This window comes from Octodon degus, unplaced genomic scaffold (assembly GCF_000260255.1).
Source record: "Octodon degus isolate 3935 unplaced genomic scaffold, OctDeg1.0 scaffold00262, whole genome shotgun sequence".
In the NCBI taxonomy this organism is placed as follows: domain Eukaryota; kingdom Metazoa; phylum Chordata; class Mammalia; order Rodentia; family Octodontidae; genus Octodon; species Octodon degus.
The window spans coordinates 1613728-1633876 of NW_004524838.1; the positions used below are offsets into that span (position 1 = coordinate 1613728).

At 38.8% G+C, this 20149-nt stretch overlaps 1 protein-coding gene across 3 annotated transcripts in view; it reads left to right on the top strand.

The window, feature by feature from the left end:
• Positions 1-20149, top strand: part of Cdk6 (cyclin dependent kinase 6) — a 224165-nt gene that overhangs the window by 51268 nt on the left and 152748 nt on the right. For all 3 annotated transcript variants that reach the window (XM_004646242.2, XM_023706513.1, XM_004646241.2), the window contains exon 3: positions 4308-4443. In XM_004646242.2, the coding sequence (XP_004646299.1) occupies positions 4308-4443 (136 nt within the window). The remainder of the gene's footprint in view (positions 1-4307; positions 4444-20149) is intronic.

Genomic DNA, 20149 nt, shown 5'->3' on the forward strand with positions numbered 1-20149 from the left:
GTAACCACAGTGGAAAAGCAAAGCTTGTGTTTACAAAGCATGTTGTTGGGGAGACCTTTGTAAATTGTAATCTTTGGAAATCCCAGACCTATTGGATGTAATCCCATCCATTAGATGGGGGCCTATGTAGTAGATCCCAAATAGCAAGTTAAATTGAGAGCCTGAACAGGAAGCCGTCATTAAGAGTTACAGTGGGTAGGATGCAGAGTTAATTTGGGGAGATATTTTGTTATGAGATAATTACATCACTAGGACAGCTGGAAAGTTGAGCACCGGGCTGGACCGCTGTGCCTGTTCTCTGCCCTGCAGCTGGAGGGTCAGGACAATAGAGACAGCAAGAGAACTTATTTTATGGGACACTCAGAGGCTTGGCTGACTTAATTGTGAAATGATCGTGATCTGCCTTCCTGGTTTGGATTGCATTTGCACAGCTAAGCTAGATGCATAGCCTTAGCAAATGCCAAAGATGTCTTTTTACTCCCATTTTTTGAAAAAATATTCACTTGCATCACATTGAATGAAGCTCTCATGGGTAGATTTGAATGATAATTCTGAAAGTAACCTGATATTACATTCATGTTCCAAACAGTATGATTGCATTTTTCTTATGGAAGTACAGTTATACAGTCATTGAAGTAGGATTTCTGTCAGTTTTCTAAACAAACTAACAAATAAATGTTTTAGAAAGGCATAAAAATGTTGGTCAACACAAAAGTCATACAGTGAAAGTTATACTCCAGTGTTTGTGTTCAAATGTTCAGACCTGCACGGCTCTTTTGTTTTGCAAGTGTGTGGGTCATAGGCAGCCTAGCCACATTCCTCATTGATTTATATACATACATACTGTTAACCTCCAGCCAAATACCAGGGATTTCAGCTCTTGTTCAGCTCAGTTGCTTTTTATGAAGCTTGTTTGTTATATTAAAGTGTCTGTCTTATCTCTCACCAAAATGACTATTATTTGATTTGGAGTAATTCTAGAGGGACTCATAGATGAAGAGCATCATAAATACTCTGAAATTTTCAAAGTTAATATTCACAACTATTGTCTTAAAGTGCATTTTCTACCCATTAAAACTAATGTAACTGTTAACTGTTACTCCAATAATATTTATTAAAAAATTACATCAAACAAAATTTCATATTTTACTAAAAAACTATATTTCCCAAATGTCTCCTCTGAAGTGGGGGTCTATAGGGTATGAATGGCAGCACTGGAACCAAAGCAAGGAGCGCATCGTACAGACAACTTAGGACTGTCACTTGGTGCCCTCGTGAAAGTAATATGTGCCACTTCCCACAGGAAAGTAATAAAAATATCTTCATAATTAAAAAGAGTATCTCCTTGCACACAGGCCAGTAGTGACCTCAGCCTTGACCAAATTCACCATTTTTGTAGCCTAAAAATACATTAAAATTCATACAATAATATTCTGTTGTATATACTGTCATGTATCTCTGTAGTTCATCCCACATTTTAAAAATCTACCAATATAGAGTGTTTTTTTCCAGTTTAATCACATGTTAAATCAGCAGTGGCACACGTCTTGGATAGCTTTGATATTTGATTTTGTTTTGTTTTTGGGTTTTGGTGGTACTGGAAATTGAACTCCAGACCTCATGCTTGCCAGGCAGGCGCTTGTACCACCGAGCCATGTCTCCAGCCCCTTGAATAGCCTTTGAAAGTTACATGTGTGGTCTGTTTACTGCAGGTGGCATCCGTGAATCTTAATATTTTAAACTGAATGGTGTTATGTAACTCTGAGGAAAACAGCCTGGGTGAGCTAGGGTTATTCATGAATTGTATCATGCTAAGAGTGTTTGATAATAGTTTCAGTGAGATGAAGCAAGAGCAGGCTGCCAGAGCTGTTAGGTAACTTCCAACACAACGGTTCGGGGAGCAGGTGACCTTTGGGTTCAGCCGTGTTTCAGGATCATTCTATTCTCCCATTTTGTACTCGGCAACATTTCTTTCATTTTAGAAATTGCCAAAATGTCTTACATTCATCATAGACTATAAATGTAATAAGAACTGGAGTTGATAAAGTCATTAGACTGACAAGCAGTGTATTCTTTTGTTAATTATGGTGAAATGTTCTTTAATGTTTGAGAAGCACAGCTGTCGTGGATGTATAGTATGACAATTTCCATGTTTGTATTTGATTTAGTACCTGTCATTTGCGTTCATTGTTTTCATTGCAACTATGCTAGTCACAGATACAAAGAAGCTTGGTAATTTTGGAGCTCTTTTTTCTGCTTCAAAAGGAAGAAAAAGTGAAGTTGTTCAAGAACATATGTTTAATAGGAATAATATGGCTCACAGAAGCCTATTAATAAATGGTAGTTATTACCTCAAATAGAAGATCAAGAACATTTCTGATAATCTTTCTGTTAAATTCATGCATGATAGCAATCATACTTTAAATAGTGTATAGCACTTATGTGATTTATGACACTGTCTTTAGTAAATTTATTAACTATGAGTTTTCACCTTGTCAGAATACTTTTCCAGAATAAGTCAGTAAGTAATAGAAAATACTGTTTAGAAATAGATATGAAGACATAAAATCAGAATATCTGAAAGTAGTAAATGTGAGAGGGGAAAATTCAGTTGGTTTGGGTTGCTTTTCACATAGTTATAGAATTCACCCCAGATTGCCCATAGTTGAACAGTACTTTAGGTCTGGCTGTGACGTATGTATGGTCATTGGTATACTGTTGTTTGCCCCACCAGATTTAAACTAATTGAAGTGTTCTTTAGATTTTTAAAAATGAGTTTAGATTCACAGAATAGTACCAAATGTTGTAGGACCCATACCCCAGAAACGTAGGTTGGTATGTTTCAACGCCAAGGAGGGCATTGAAAACGTAACAAAAGGAATATACAGACCAGACCAGGACAGACTGTGAGCTCAGTTTATAGTAACTGGGCTTCATGTACACATACAGTTGATTTCTTTGAAGAGGGTATTTATTTAATATTTTAATGAGAAAAATAGTATGACTAGCATTTTATTAGCTCTTTCTTAGTATTTATGTTGCATTTTGTTAAAGAACTTTCCTTACAGCTTGTTTATGGCTGGTTTAATTCCTCAAACATTTGGTGAGAATCTCTTCTGCCAGATAGCATGCTATGACTGAAACTAAAGGACATTTTGTCCTTTGGCGTGAAAATTCTTTTGACTACTGGAAGCTGTTTTTGTTTGTTTTTAAAACTTAAATTTTGAATCAATTGTAATATCTTAGAAAGAAACTGGATTTCCAATGCAAAGTTAATTATAGTATTTGTCAACTTGTTTTGTCACTTAAGGGCAGCACAGTTTCCCAGTGCAGTTTTTTTCTTCCTCAAAGACAGGAATTTAAAACTTTTGTTTATTTGTGAAATTATTTAATAAAGCTAATTAATAGATTTGTCACATTCCATACTTATCATTTTTGTGGTGAAACATTTAAACTCTTGTAGCAATTTTGCGATATACACTGCACTGTTTGTTAGTTGCACTTCTGGGCAGTAGTTCACCAACACAGCAGAAAAATATTATACCATGTCCCATAAGTACATATAATTATTATCTGTCACAAAGACAATTTTAAAATTCTTAAAAATTTTTCAGTATTGGTTTTAACCTAACTTTTAGAATTTTAAACTCAATTTAAGAATGTGTAGGCCAGGCATGATGGTGCACGTAGGATTAAAGCCAGCTTAGGCTACATAGTGAGTTCAAAGCTAGCCTGGACTACATAGCGAGACCCTGTCTCAAATTAAAAAAATAAATAAATAAAATAAAATAAAGAGTTGATGCCCTTTACAGAGAAATAGTAATTTGACTTACTAGGAAGGGAAAGCTGCCATAGAACTTTTCAGGCGTGGTTCTGACACCTCAAATTCCAGGAAAATCTTCATTGCAGAGTCCAAAAAATGCTTAATTTATCTACAATAATTCTGAAACTTCAGCCAAGAAGAAGCATATTTTGCCTGGACTGCAAATTTTTAAAACTGTTTCCATCAACAAGTTCAACTTAAGGTCTTAACTGAGGACACTCTGCAGTTAGGTGTTTGGAACTCCAGTCAGGTTGCTTTGGATTGTCTCGATGTTAACCAAGTGTTTCACTTGTGTTCCTCTCCTGAATTTCCATGTTGATAAAAAGAACCAAACTCATTAAATGTCTTTACATAGGTTACAGTAGGAATGATAGACACTGGCCCTCTTTTGCCCTAGTATGTGATGAAATCAAGGGATATGGGTAAGATACGTAGACTGTTTCTTTACTTATTTCTACCTGCTTAATCTCCTTTTTTCTTCTAGGTTGTTTGATGTGTGCACAGTGTCTCGGACAGACAGAGAAACCAAACTGACACTAGTATTCGAACATGTTGATCAAGACTTGACCACTTACTTGGACAAGGTTCCTGAGCCCGGAGTGCCCACCGAAACCATAAAGGTACTGACAATCATGTTTTTGCCTCATCTATGAAGCAGTTGCATTCTTTCCTTATGAAAATTGCCAGAATTGCAGCTTTGGGAACTAACTGTATGAAGTATCAACTAAGTAGTATATTCAAAGCATGAGACATACTCTAGCTCATCAACTAACTGGTGTATTCAAAGGATGGGATACATTTGAGGTCATTAATTTTAGAATGAAATGAAATAACCCATTTCAATGCCTATTAAACTCATTTTTAAATAACTATACATTGTCTGGTTCTAATTTTAGAAAGTATAGTGTACTAAAGGTGAATCAGTCGTTTTCTGCTGGGGTATGTCTTAAGGGACAAATGTGAAACGTCTCTCATGATCAAATTGTACATTGTAATTAATTCTAAATGGATTCTGGGGCATTTCTAATTTTGGGCCCTTCTTCCTCCCTTTATTTCCATTGGTAAGTGTTATAGGAAGCCTAAGTGCTAGCTTGTATGCCTGTAATAGTCAGTCTTGATTTTTTTCACTACATCGGCTTAAGAGACACCTAGAAGATTAGTAAAACACACTTTGGGGTGTATGTAAGTAGGCCATAGGGGTGCGGCTTAGGGACCACATCAAGTCCTATACCCCTTCCTTTTGGAGTCTTCCCCCATTCTCTGCTTCCACTTGACTTGACTTCAGCAGCTGTCCTCCACTGTACTTACCATGTTTCTGCCTTGGAACCTGCTGCCTATGGACTGAAGCCTTTGAACCATGAGCCAAAATAAAACCTTTGTCCTCTTTTTTTGTGGGGGGGTGGTGGCTCAGCCTGCCCTGGAGGTGGGGCTTGCCCACATTTGGTGCGGGGATTTGAACTGTGGGCCCTGTGCTTACCTAAGCAGGTGCTTTAGACCGCTGAACTATCTCTCCAGCCCCAAGCCCTTTCTCCTTTTAAATTTTAATGTCAGGTCTTCCATCCCAGCAACAGAAAACTGACCAAAAAGTTCCGAACTCAGGATTCACAAATGACTAAGACATGATATTTTAAATATTTAAATTTTTGTTAGTTCATGTTCACAGTCTGTAATAATCATATTCATCTTGGGGAGTTGGGACATGGACAGAATACATCTTAATTTTTCTTTCATCTTCCCCTCATCAACCCCCACTTGCCCCTCCACCTCTAGGTCCTCCTCCCATTTGAGAAAAAAAAAAAATTCATTGTTCCTATTATCTGTCTTTTATTTTGCTTTTTAAGTGTGTTTTGGGTTTCTCACTTAAGAACTTGTTTGTCAGATTTATTTCATTTAACGTTATAGTCTCAAGGTGCACCTGTTTTCCCACCAGTGACTCAAGTTCTTTCTCCTGAAGGCTAATGGGGAAAGCTGCTAATAAAGTTTTCTTATTTCTTTTATTCTACATAAGTGAATCTCCTAGATCTTCTCAATGTATGTGCGTGATGTGCAAGTCTTCCTGACCTCTTTTTCTGAATTAGGTAGCTTCAGCATACTCCACATGTTAAAATTCATTGCTGATTTTACCTTGGTGTAGGAGAGGGACCTCCTAAATGTAGCTATTTCTGCATCTGTTCTTGGTCCTTTTCTCTATCTGCACTGCTTCTTTTCTCTGACATCCTATTTCATCCCTGTAGCTTCATTTCTTTCCCTTTATAAGCTTGTCAGAAACAGTGCTCCCCATGCAGAGCAGGGCCTGATCCCCCCCTTTTTAATTAGATAACTACTCAGCGTTCTCTTAGCGTGGGCTGTGTCTTCCCACCTCAGTGGCCCTCTTGCTCATGCTGTTTCTTCTGCTCTTCCTCCCATCGGTCACTGTCTGCCCACCCAGAAACCATTAGATTAGTTCTTACAGGTTCATGTTGTCTCATTGGCCTTATGCCCCTTATCCTATAGAATCGACTTCATCATGTATCTGCCTTAAATTAATTACTTACCTACATCCTATCTGCATGCATCCCTGTATCCTCACCATGCCATACACGGTGATGTATACATACAAGCACCATGAATAAGATGGATCGCCAAGCTTGCATCAGATAATTATATTAAAAATTACTTCCAGCAGCTTACATATAAACTATCAGACTAATAATTGGCTTTTTCTGATATATTTCTAATTTCAAAGTTATTTTTGGGATTGTCATCTCTTTGAGGAATGGGGCGACAAAGTAACTCTATGTTTCTGTCCTCCATTACCCCATCCACAGACTCTTCTGAGCCTCATGTCGCGTATTCCTGGGATACTCTGGGCTGCTAAGGGGCATCGTTTTTAGAGTATCTGTGCAGTTACAGTGACTGACAAGCTGCAGTGCTGTGTTCCGCAAAGCTTGGTCAGGCGGAAGTAGAGCTGGGTGGGAAGGGGGCTTCCCAAGGGTGGGTGTGGAGGAGTGGTCAGGAGAGGACAAGGAACAGGCGAGCCCGTCTTGGAAGTGGGGTAGAGAGAGAGCGGGGAGAAGCCGCAGAGCGCCCTGTCTCCTCTGTAGGGCAGGGGAGGAGCCTTACTAGAACTTGAAACAAAGCAGCTTGTTAACAGGTTTTGTTTATTCTTCTTTATGTAACATTTTGATAAAGTAAGGGTAGGGTGTAGGCCTGAACTGAATGATGTTTGTCGAGACCCTCATAGGAGTAAAGCAGAATTGTAGGTGGTTCTTTTCAGTCTTAAGGATGCCATATTCTTAAGACTGAAATGTACAAATAAACAAATGTTTATTAAACAAATGTACATGTACATTTTATTTATATTTCATCCCGAGATCTTCAGCCTTTTTCTTTTTAATCTTAAATATCCTTTTCTTCCATTCTTCCTTCCCTCCTTGCCTTCTTTCCTTCCTTTCTTCCCTCCTTCCCTCCATCCCTCCCACTGTCCTTTCTAGGGTGGGCACTTTGGTGGGGATTGAGCTCACGAAGTACTGAATTACATCCATAGCCCTTTTTATTTATTTTTTATTTATTTATTTTTGAGGAAGCATCTTGCTTCCAAGGCCGGCTTCCAGCTTGCCTTCCTGCCTCAGCCTCTGTCACAACACCCAGCTTGAATCTCTTATGTGGTGCTCTTAAAGGGCCTGTCCATTTTGGTTGGTAGTGACACTGACATAAAGGAGCCTGCTGAGTGCTGTACTGTGATGTCAGCAAATGTTCTAATGTCCAGTAAGCTTGTAATGAACTTACCTGGCTTGCTTTTTTTTTTTTTTTTTTGCTTTGCTTTTTAGTGCATATTACTTACACAAACTGGGATTTCTTCTTGGCATGTTTATTACTTGTATCAAACATACTTTGATTATCCCCCTATTACTAACGATTTCCTTTTTTCTTCCCTGTCCCTATTCCTTCCTCTTCTCTAAGAGTCTCCCGCTCACCCCCTAGATTCCTTGTGTGAAAAAACACACACAGTGTTTGACTTTCTAACTATACCAGGGACTGAACTCAGGACCTTCGCACTGACCTATATCCCATGCTTCCTTTTCCATTTTGTTTTGAGACAGGTTCTTGCTAGGTCACTAAATCGCCCAGGCTGGGCTCAACCCTAGAATTGTCTTGCTCCACCTCCCCGTGTATTAACAGGCATGTGCCAGCATCCCTGGCTGATTTGACTTTATTATTGAGTCTGGCTTATTTCACTTCCTGTGATGATGTCCAGTTCTGTCCACTGTCCCACAGATGACATGATTTCGTTCCTCTCTATGGCTGGGATAGTATTCTGTTGTGTCTGTCCACTGTACTTCCATCCGTCCATCCGTTGTGGATAGTGGGGCAGTTTCTGGAGCTTTGTTGTCGTGCATTGAGCTGCAGTAAGCGTGACTGTGCAGCTCCCTGTGTAGTATGCTGCCTTTAATTGTTTTGGAATATGCTGAGGAATGGTAGAACTAACAGTAGCTCAATTTTTACTCTTTTTAATTTTAAAGAGAAGAAAATAATAAAAATGATACAGAATTTCAAAACAGGATGATGGGAAATTTACAATGCTTATGATATTGCATATTGTTAACTTCACAGTAGTTCCTTTCAATGAACTTACAGAAATTAGTAGTATTATCTTAGCTATCTTGTGTGTACATATATATTTTTTCCCTTTTTTTTTCTCCTTCCCTCCATCCCAGTTCTTTCTTTTTAAATAATTTTTTCCTTTTCACAATATCAGTTGTGCTTTTTGTATCTTATTTACTCTTTCAGTTTCTTCTACTTGCTATAAAGATAAACTCAAAGCTTTTATAGGTAAATGGGTGCAACTGGAGACCATACTCATAAGTGCAATTAAACAAACTTGTGTGTGTAAATATCACATTGTCTCCTTATTTTATTTTTGTGAGGCACTTTTATACCAATTTCCATAATGGCTATACTAAATTACAATTCTCGCTAACAGTACAGAAGTGTTCCTTTACGCATACATTCTCATTGACTTTTTATTTAATTTTTTTTAATGAATTTAGGACAGGGTCTCCAGGGTGTCCAGGGTCTCACTACTAGATTGGACTCTTAGTGGTCCACCTGTGTGCAGCCTCCCAAGCGCTGGGATTACAGGCGCGCACCACCATGCCCAGTCTCAGTTGCCATCTCAGTGCGCCCTGGGGACGGGGCTGGCACAGCACATCAGGGATCGAACCCCAGCCTTTGCACTCTGCTGAAGCAGGAACTTTAGTCTGCTGAGCTAGCTATCTGGCCAGTCTGGCTTTTTATTTACTTCTTTCTAATTTATACTATCTTTGGATCAGGTTTTTTGGGGTAGGGTGTTCAATGCTATTTTACTTAAATTTTAAAGATCATTTGAGATTAAAACTCTTATAGGACTTCCATTTATTGCGTAATAGTCAACACTTAATGATTATATTAATTTTTTCCTTTAGAATTCATGGTAAATCTAGAGTATCTGCTTATATAGCACCTTCAGTTTATGGGGACATTATGAAAATAGGCTTTCACTTTTTTTTTCTTTTTCATGCTTTTATCTGCCACCCTATGAGAAAAGATTAAAAAGAACTATAATGAACCCAAGCATGGTGCCTCATGACTGTAATCCCAGCAAGGCAGAAGGGTAGTGAGTTTGAGACCAGCCTGGGCTACATAATGAGTTCAAGTTCAGCCTGAATTGTGTAGCTAAACAGTGTCAAAAACCAAACAAAATATAAATATCCCCACTGTTTTCCTTAGTTACCTGTATGTGCTACTCAGAAAAAAGAACAATATGATGAAATAGACTGGGGGAAGGACACGTGTGTGAAAATTTTCTCCAGTTCAGGATTTCAAAATGGAACGCCTTCTTTTACTTGAATTGTTGAGTTCTAAAACAAGGCTTGCCTATACAATACATATATTGTCTGTCCTAGGTAATGACCTGACTTCTCAACTGTCTTCAGACCTACCTGCCTACTGTTAAATCCTTGGACATTCCGTGCACGTAGCATGTTTGATGTAATTAGCAGTATAGTGTCACAAGGATGAGGCACCGAAAGTTCACAAGATCAGCAGTCTCTCTAAAATAGAGCAGAGCTCCTTTAGCTCAAAACCATATGACCCTGTTTGATGATTTAATCTGGAGATAAAAATTGTTTATGTATCCCTGTGATAAATGAATTCTATAAAGCTTGAGAAGGCCAAAAAAGCTCAAGGCTTATGTGTCTGTGCGGCTCATTTTCTCAGTGGATTAGATTTCATTTCTCTTCAATTGAATGTTTCTTAAGAGATTTCTGTTGGTGTAATATTTTTGTGAAAGAGATAAAATGTACTATTAGGTTTATTTTACAAAACCCAGACTTCAGAGGCTGACATAGATTCTTAATAGCACCTGCTTTCTGCCTCTGGGAAGTATCTGTTTTCATGACTAATATCTGCTGCAGAAAACAGTGACTCTGATGTCAGTGTGGGGTGCCCAGGGCTGGTTCCTCTTTCTTGAGTTGACATAATGCAGAGTGACTAGCTGTCCTCTGTGCTGCGTGAGGACAGGAGGAAGAAGGTCGCCTGTCCTCTTCCTACAGGAACCCAGCCCTGGCCCCTCAGCTCCTGGTGGTCTGCACTTTGCCTGAATTACGAGCAGGTGATTTGTCTCATCTTTGCGGGACACAGAGCAAATTAACATGAAAATATCGCTTCTCAGAAAACAAGGCAGGCTTGAATGCCCTGTCACTGCTGGTCATTAGCCATCTGCCACAGACGCTCATACTCTGTTTATCACATTTGAAATGCAGAGCAGATGTTGCATAATAAGGTGATCCCAAAAACAAGACCAGAAATTCAAGAACAAATGCACCACAATAACGATAAGGATCTCAGGAGGAATTTTTTTTTCAGTCTAATATCATGACTGGACTAATTGACTTGACCATGCGTGTTTTTAAAAACACATATATGCACACACACCCACACACCTCTTTCCTGATATTTTAATACATTGACTTTTTTGGAGTAACAGAAAATTTTAAAAGAAGGTATATAAGTGAAGGACACTTGATAGACTGTTTAATATACTGTGTTTTAATAAGCAAAGTGGAATGTTGCAATAGCTTTAGCTGTGGTGTAAGGGACCTCATTGGTCAGTCACGCCACTTTCCCTGTAAGATACGCCTTAACTTCCATCAATTTCACTCAAAAGAATTCACTCCTGCAGTACAGTTGATCTCTCCAGGCTTTCAGCCTGCCGGCCGTGCTTTCCCAGTTTCTTGCTACTCAAGCCCCTATAACCCCTTCCCTTTGCTGCGTCCAACTCCCTTTCCTCTCACTCCCCTTATGCCACGGCCACTGCTGTGAAGCGCTCTGCCCCTTGCTTGGCCTCCCTTGGCTCTTTGCAGCCCTGCCCAGCCTCCTCTTCCTTGCTAACTCTTAAACCCGAGTCCCAAGATGCTTTGCTGTTAGTTCCCGTGCCCCTCTTTATACCAGTGGGACATTTCATAGGATTGATTGGCTGCGACAATGTTTTACTCCATTGTGCGCACACATTTTAGATCAGTGGTGTTGAACCTGTGGCACATGTGCTGCAGCCAGCAGTGTGTTATCTTTGAATGTGCTGAAAGGTTCACCATCACTCTTTGAGAGCCTTACTATGCCTGGAAAAAGTGCATCGTTTTTAGTGTTACCTACTGTATTTAGAAGCATTCTGTTTTCTATGTATGCATTTATTTTTCTTGTGGTACTGAGGACAGAACTCAGAGCCTCATGCATGGTAGGCATAAACTCTTGCCATTCAGTGACATCCCCTGCCCAGTTCTGTTTTTGAAAACATGGGCATCCAAACGTTTGGCAGGAACATGACCTGAGTTCTGTGGAAAGTTAGCTTTGAATATAGGCTTTTGACTCAAGTAGAATGTTTGTTTTCTCCATGTAAACCACACATTCACCCTTCTGTCACTACACACACACACACACACACACACAGAGGGAGGGAGGGAGAGAGAGGGAGGGAGGGGGAGAGAGAGAGAGAGGAGAGAGAGAGAGATGAACGAACAGTTTTGAGGGTTTCTTACAAGAGGAACAGCACATCTACTGCTAAGCGCAAGTCTAGCAGCCAGAAGAGACAAAAGGTTAAGTCAAAGAAGCACAGCCTTGGCCATTAGGACTAGAATAGGAGAGCTGATTGGAAGCCTAGTGAGTCAACACTGGTGCTAAATGTAGGAGGAAATGTGGAGTGAGCTGTAATAATGGCAGCAATCTGCACTCCTAATCACCAAGCCCAGATCTAAAGTGTGGAGCAAAAGGAACTCTTTCATGTACTCTTCATTGGCCTAGTAGTAATTGCCATTTGTGTCTCCCCTATGAGAATCGTAACACTCTGTTTTCATTTGAAAGGCTTTAACTCAAGAAACTCCTTTAAGATCAACAGTTTTAGGTAATCTAAGTTTTGTGGACTCTCCAGAAACAGTCCTGTATGCAAACTCCCAGGTACTTTGTAATAGCTGAAAATATCTGGAAGAAAAGAGGGCAGAATTATGCAAATACATGCTATTCTCATTACTGTGTATAACAGAGTTATTTAGTGGTTTGTCTTTTTTCTCCAACAGGAAATATGGCTTGAAATATAAAAGCCAGTATCTTTCTAATGGCACCATAAGACTGACTCACTAAACAAATTCTGACTCATTGAAGAGACAAATGACACTTATATTAAACTAATAGCAAATAAGTTGGGCTCTCTTTAGAAAATACTTCCTCACCTTAGGCATCGAGTCTGTTTGTACAGCCCATTAAAAGCTTGCCAGCTATATATGCCTCGTCTGTATTGCCATGGTGACGGATAGCGAGTGATGCCCTGCACAGAGGAGGAATATCCATCTCCTAGGTTCAGCATGTGTGCGTGTTCCCTATTTACAGCCTCCTCTTCTTCTTACCAGCAGCCCTTTTGTCCTCCTTGTGGTCAGACCTTCATGTTACTTGGAGTGTTGAGATACCTCTCCAGCCCGACCCTCCCCCATGCTCCCGTACATAGAACCAACATCCGGACGTTGCCTCACCAAAATATTGGCCAGGAGTCCTCTCCCCATTTTAAGCCTTCCCTTAGATGTGATTTTGTTAGTTTTCTCTTTCCTTCTCATTCTTATGATTTTATCCTCAAAAGATAATCCACAATCCAAACTACCTCTCAATATTGTAATTATTTAAAGTTCTAACCCAACTCACCAAACAAGCTTCCAGACTCCGAAGTGCTACATCTTCTCTTGCCCACTTTTGGACCACTGTCTGTAAAACAACTAGACAGACCTGGTGAAAGTGTTAAGTAAAATTGGGTCACTCCGCTGCTTGCTTTTATTTATTTGTTCATTCGTTCATTCATTTATGCTGAGGATTGAACTGAGGATCTCACGGAGTGCTGAATTATCCATGCTGGGCTTGATCTTGGGCTCATTCTGCCTCAGCCTCCCAGAGTGCTCAGATTCTAAGAATGCACCTCCATGCCTGGGTTCCTCCCCTACTTAAAGTTTAGATCAAGTGGTTTCTCGTGACCTGCAGAGTCATATCCAAAAGCCTCTGTGACCTAGTATTCCCTGCAGACTTCCCACCAGTGAGTCTGTTCCCACGCCCCACAGTGACCTTTCTGTCCTTTTGTGTGTGTCAGTGTGCCTCTTACTGCCGTTTGCTTTAGAATACGTTGTGCCTCTCCGCTCATAACACATCTTCACCATTTCCCCTCTGGCTTTATAAGCTCCAAAGCTAATCTGTCACAATGTATAAAACACCATTATTTATTGATTTAGGGATTGTTTTTGGTTGGTTGGTTGGTTTCTTGAGACAGGGTCTTGCTTTGTAGTGTAGGCTGGCCTTGAACTCCATATGTGTGGCCCAGGGATAGGCCTGAGACTCATGCAACCCTTCTGCCTCAGCCTCCTGAGGCTGGGATACAAGCCAGCACCACCACACCCAGCACTATTATCATATTTAATCTTTCTCATAGCACTTAACTGAACATATTTATTTTTTAGGTTTGTAAGTCAGAATTCTAGTGGCTCCAGGGTACATGTTTTATGCTGTGTTCCAAGCACAGTTTGTAGAGAACAGATTTATCACTTATCTGAGATGATACCTTACTCCTCATTCCTAAGCAAGGTAGAAAAGATTAATCAATTTTTACATTGCAGTGAAGAGAATAATAGTCCTAGTAAATATTGGTTGAATAAGTTTTTTCACAAAAGGTTGTGTAACAGAACCCTATGGTGCCAGTTAGGAGATTCCTGTTACTCTAGTGAGTGTATGAAATATTGTTGTAATTACTGTCATTCTGGTCTCTCCCACCCTTTAAGATTAGAATTCTCAAAAATGATTGAATCTGATGATAAATCAGTCAAATGAAAATTTAGGCTCAATGTGGATTTATATATTTAAATCAGGGACTTTTACCAAGCACCCTGGTACTGTGACGTTTGAAGTCTTAGGCAGTCAAAGAGAATTTCTTGAGTATTAGAAATGAGCAAGCATAATTCTAATCTTTGGAACGCTGGAAGCTGCTGTACTGTGGCTAGCTTAATGAAGAAACCTGGGAAATAACTAAACCTTTTGAAAAAATGACTTACCGTCAAATTACAGGGTTGATACAAGATTGATACAAGACTTAGGTGAGTACCATTCTGGTTCTCTGTTTCTTCATTTTCTTAAAGTGTGGTTTAATGTGCTGCACCTCCAGCCCCCTAGGGTGTGCCTTTCAAATGACAGTCCTGCCCTCGCTGACCTCCCATAGTCTGAGAAGGGCGTTTCCATGAAGTACCCTCTGGGGTTGCTCATAGACACTGCACTTTGAGAAATACTCTCCTCTTTTGATATATGCAAAACTGGGAAACTCAAATCACCTTCCTATGTTCTCAGATGATTCAAACCTGTGTAATATTTGCTTGCCTGTGTAGGTAACTAAGAAGACCCCCTAAAGTAATTCATATGTGAATGTTTAAAAGCACTGATGTTGTATTCCTTAAGATGTGCTATTAAAAGACTCAACATACGGATTGGAGATACGAATTAAAGAGATGTTTAGAAATATAGAAATTCTGACTAAAAATTCTTAAAGCACACAAATATCTGTACTTTTTAAAAAACATTCATGATACATCATAATTTGAACTTTAAAGGACACTTTTTTCTGTCATACACACCGTTTACACAATTCCTTATGCACTTAAATTAGTAAACCATTACCAGACTTGCAAATACTAATTGATCAAAATTCATAGCTCTTTTTAGAGGTGAGGAACCAAAACCATATGAAATTTAAGTGAATTATAGTCATAAGGTTTTAAGACTGATATTGTCACCAAATGTAGTGTGTTCTTTAAGGCGTATGTATTGGAAGTCATGAGCACTTCTAATAAGAATCTCACTTTCTCCCGCTTGTTACTCTAAGCTTTTAACAAAGCTTTTTGATTTTTGTTCACTGCTATCTCTGACTATACCATTTCTTCGACAAAAAAAAAAAATTATCATTCTGCTGAAGTATAGTCAGACCACTTTTAAACTAGAAAGCTAAAGCAGAACAAATTAAGTTTAGGAAATGCAACATTAAAAGTTAAATCCACATTTAGTAGTCAGATACAGATTGACCTGCAAGGCCATGCTCAATTTAAAACAACCTGTGAATACAATTAGTATATAAAGAACACTTGAAACACTCCTTGTTGACATTTTAATGTCACTGATATATCACATGTTCCCGTTCAAGCCTGGAACTGGAAAATTCAGGGTTACCCGTAGCTATACACCTAAGCGTTTGGTGAAACTGAAGACCGGAAGTGTTCATTGAAACTAAATTGTATTAAAGCCATAGATGAGGCTCCTGTTTCTCTCTGTCCTCTCCCTCTACCAAAATATGTTCCTGATGAGGATGAGGTACAAGAATAAAGAAGAAATAAGTTGGTGATCACAAGAGGTTCCTGGGAAGAAGGGAGAAATGTTTGTACTGTTGATAAGTTTCCACCTGAAAGTAGTTGTTAAGTAGCACATAAATATGCTAAATATAAAAACCCAAAACGTTACATCACCTATTCTTCTAACATTAGATTATTTCTGTGATCATAAATTTATCTTATACACCACAAATTCTTTAATTTTTTGACTTGATGTTAAAGGAGGGTTGATTTACATCTTCTGTGCTAAATTGTATGAATCCAAATAAACCATAGAAGGACATAAATATTGGGTAAATTTTATCTTTGGCATCATCTGTCCTATACATTGCCTTATACTAACAGCTTTTGATATGCATCTGATCTTTGCTATAAGATCTTGACGATAAAAAAAAAAGGAACTTGGAATAAAGTAAAACACAAATTACATTAGAATGAATTAAGAAAAGAGTTGCATTTTCGTGTCTTCCCAAATGGTGAGATTTATGACCGCGTCACACACCAAGAAAAAGGACTTCTTTTCTGTTTCAACTCCACCATCACTTTCACCACCCCAGTTTCGTAGGACTTCTTACTTTATTTATCACCAAGTTCCATAATTAACATATGGTTCATGTTATTGATTTCTCAGGTTTCAAAGTAAAATAAATTGAGCTTTCTTCCACATTTAGAATATACAGTTTTTTTAAGGAACTCTAAACAAAGACACACATTATTTGTAAGTTGGAAAGCAGCTGCCAGAAAACAGAAAATTAGGAATGGAGTCACGGGTGAAATAATGGAGATTCTGTTCCGAGGTAGCCCTTTGTACAGCAGGAAATTTTCCTTAGAAAAGAGACAGCTGAGTTTGCTTGTAAATTTTGCTCGAAGCAGGCCTGATTGAGCAACATTTAGTGCTGTTTAGGAGACTGAATACAGTACTTTCAGCATTGGATGCCAAGCAAATGCCCCTTTTATGATGTTTAGACAGTCCAAATACTAAATAATTGGAAAAAATATGTGTGTATGAGAGGACTACTATTAGTTTTTTAATGGATAGGTGATTAAGAAAATATTGATCAGATCTAGTAGTAGAGTTTTCTGTGTAAGAAGAAAATGCCATAAAGGAAATTATTTCTTAGGTTCTATCATTAAAATTCTTAATTTATAGTATTATAAATAATTCTGTATTTTTAATAAAATATCATTTGCTCAAAGGCAAGTGATAAAATGATTATTAAAAAAGTATAACAAAGCTGTATTATCATTAATATATAAAAAGCTCTTACAAACCAGTAAGAAAAAAATTCAGAGATCAATAAGGAAAATAGACATTCACAAGGTCATAGATATACACTGAATATAGAAGAAAATATACACTGAATATAGAAGAAAATATGGGGGAAAGTTCAGCCTCACAAATAATAGAGGTACACATTAAAAATCAGAATGTATCATAAGAGATGATTAGATTAGGACTGCTTATCTGACACAATGTTCACATCTCCAGAGAATAATTTATTTTTAAAAAAAAATTTAAAAAATAATTACCTGGACAAAGGCAAGAACCGCATGATGCATAGAAGTATAATCTCAATTGGGAGATATGTTTCTAATAACTGTATTCTTACAATCTAGCACAAAATATACTAAGACACTAGTAGTAGACACATCTTTCAAAGTATTTGGAGTTGTTGATATTGATCTAAAATGAGCAGTACTGCTGCTGTTGCTACTGCATTAAGCCATATAAAATTCCTGATAACCAGCTGTTTTTGCCCTCCAAAAATAGCAGTTTTGTATAATGCAGCCTCGTATTTTTATAACTCAGAAGAGTTATGTATTAACGTACATTTTAATGGGTATGACATTTTACATCTGAATCTTTTCTTCGTAGTCCAACATGAGAATTAACGTAGCACTTTCTTTGTTGTCAGCCAGCATCATAGGACACATCTTTGTAGAATAACAATTGTGTACACAAAGTACTCACTACGTATTTAGTGTTTAATGATAATAACCTTGAGAAAAAAACACTGGAACATTTGAAAACATGTGTTGTTTCATAAGATTGACAGACACCATTGTTACTTTCTTTAATCTCATAGGCGTTATACCTTAAAATAGTATCATTAGGGGATAGTGGAATTTCACTTGATTTTAAATGAAAGCAGTTGCCAGTGAGTAATAAACTTTTAAATTAATGTCTATATAGAATAAAGTTACAGGCCTGTTTTTACTCTTAAGGGCAGGCACAGGTACAAGTTTCTTTAACGATCTGTACGTTTCCGGTATTTTTTACTTGAAATCACTTCAGTGTTTTTGTTAATATGAGCCAATAATGATTATGTTGTATATTTGAGCAAAGGCTGTTTAGGGGGGTATATATTATTCTGTACTTGCTTTAAATTTTTGTTTTCTTTTAAAATCCTATATTGGTTTTCGTGGGGCGATTTCCCATGAATAGATAGTATGAATGCAGGATTGATGTAATTCAGAAATACTTTTTTCTATGTTTCTTGAAGTAAAACATTTGATATTCACTGCTTAACAACAATTCCGCTGTCACCCAGAGATAAACTACATTTCTTTAACATAGAAGGAGGAAAGTTCAGTGTGTGTGTATAATTTTTAATCCTTGTTGCCTTCTTCACGGTATGTTTTTCCTTTCCTGTTGCTGCCTTTTTAGCATACAAAGGAGAAAATTGACCAGTGTAGGCGGCAGTAAGTGAAGACTGCTGAGGACACGTCAGTTACAGGAAGATACGTGCTCTCTGCTTGTGCGGTGTCCCCGTTGCATGTAAGGAATCGCAGCACCACACATTAAAACTAGCTTTCATTTCAGGCTCAGCCATCTCCATACTGGCTGAAATTGCTGTGTTCCAAGTTACCCCTGTGAGCTCATCAGCCCTCAGTGCAGGTGGTCTTAGGGTGGACACGCAGCTCTGCAGATAACCTGAATTGTGGGTGCAAGGAGAGACTGATGCCATTAGGACAGACAGCACGGAGCTTTCTCTCCTTCAGCCAGATAGCAAAGTCCTGGCCTCCAGTGATCGATGAGCATGTTGTCAGGGCAAAGGACTGGAAAATCATCGCCTTGTGCTTTAACTTGCCACAAGAAAGCCCTGACAGAGGTCTCCACTAGTCTTGTTCTGATAAGAGCCTAACAAAGCACCAAGTACTATGAAGTCTAAAAATGTGCTATATCCAGCTACTTGCTGAATTACCTTGGAAAGTACAATGCAAAGATTGTTCCCTTCTTACGAGTAGAACGTGTGCAAGGTGAGATAGCTTTTGACAACCTGTGTGGCTTGCTTGGGAGGGGTGGGGCAGTACTAGGAATTAGAGGAGTGCCTTCGCCCTGAACTACATTCCCAGTCCTTTTTTGATTTTTTTATTTCTTTTAATCTATCAGTTATTTAATTAGGTTCTTAGTAAGAAATTTAGGACACTAATTTATGAGGATAAATTCCATTTGTCAGAGCACAAATGGATCACAGTTAGCCCTGGAGCTGAGGAACAGCTTTGCTTTTTGCTAAAATCTGTGAGTCCACCACTTTCTGATCCAACTTGCGTTGCTCTGAAATCTGGTGTCTCTCTTTCTTGGTGTCGAAGATCTCACCCTCCTGGTGTCTGGGTTTCCACAGCTGCTGCTTAAAGTAAGCATCAGTGAGGTGTGTGGGGATTTTCACTTTGCTGATACCAGTTTTTGTAGAGGTGGCAATGACAGACTTCTGGTGTGTTCTTCATAGAGGAACATGATTAAGGCTAAGAGGCCCAGTCACAAGTAGCAAGCCACTGACCAACTGCTTCAGGAAGACCACTCTCTTGCCTCTGTGACACCCAGTGAAGGATGATCAAGATGGTACCAGGAGTGGTGCTAACTCAAAGTTTCCTCACATGCTGACTGAAGGGTTTCTTGCTGTGGCTCAAGAGCTTTCGGGGCACACCTTCAGTAGGGTAGTAGCTAAGCATTTTTCACAGCTTAACCACCCGGGTACCTTCATTCTTGTCCCCACTGACTGGTTTGTGATTGTAGCAAGAACTTGCTCCTTCTTTTTCTTCTCAACCTTTGATTTAGCAGTTGTGTACCTTCTCTTGTACAAAGCCTTTCTGGAATACATAGATCGGGAGTATCTACCCATTTCTCTAACCAGGACAGGATTTCAGCTGCGGTGGGGCTGCCCCTTCTTGGACTTTTTTGCATTCACCTTACCTTTTTTACCAGTACCACTGGCAGAAGCCCTCTTGGCTTTGGGCTTCTTCTCTTTAGTGTCTGGCTTTTCAGTTTTTTCCACCTGCCATCTTGCAAGATGGAAAAAGAACTAAGTTTCCCCCAGTCCTTTTTTTAAATTTTCATTTTGAGACAAAGTTTGCCCAGTATGGGCCCAAATTTGCCATCTTTCTGCCTTTGCATCCCAGACTGCTAGCATTA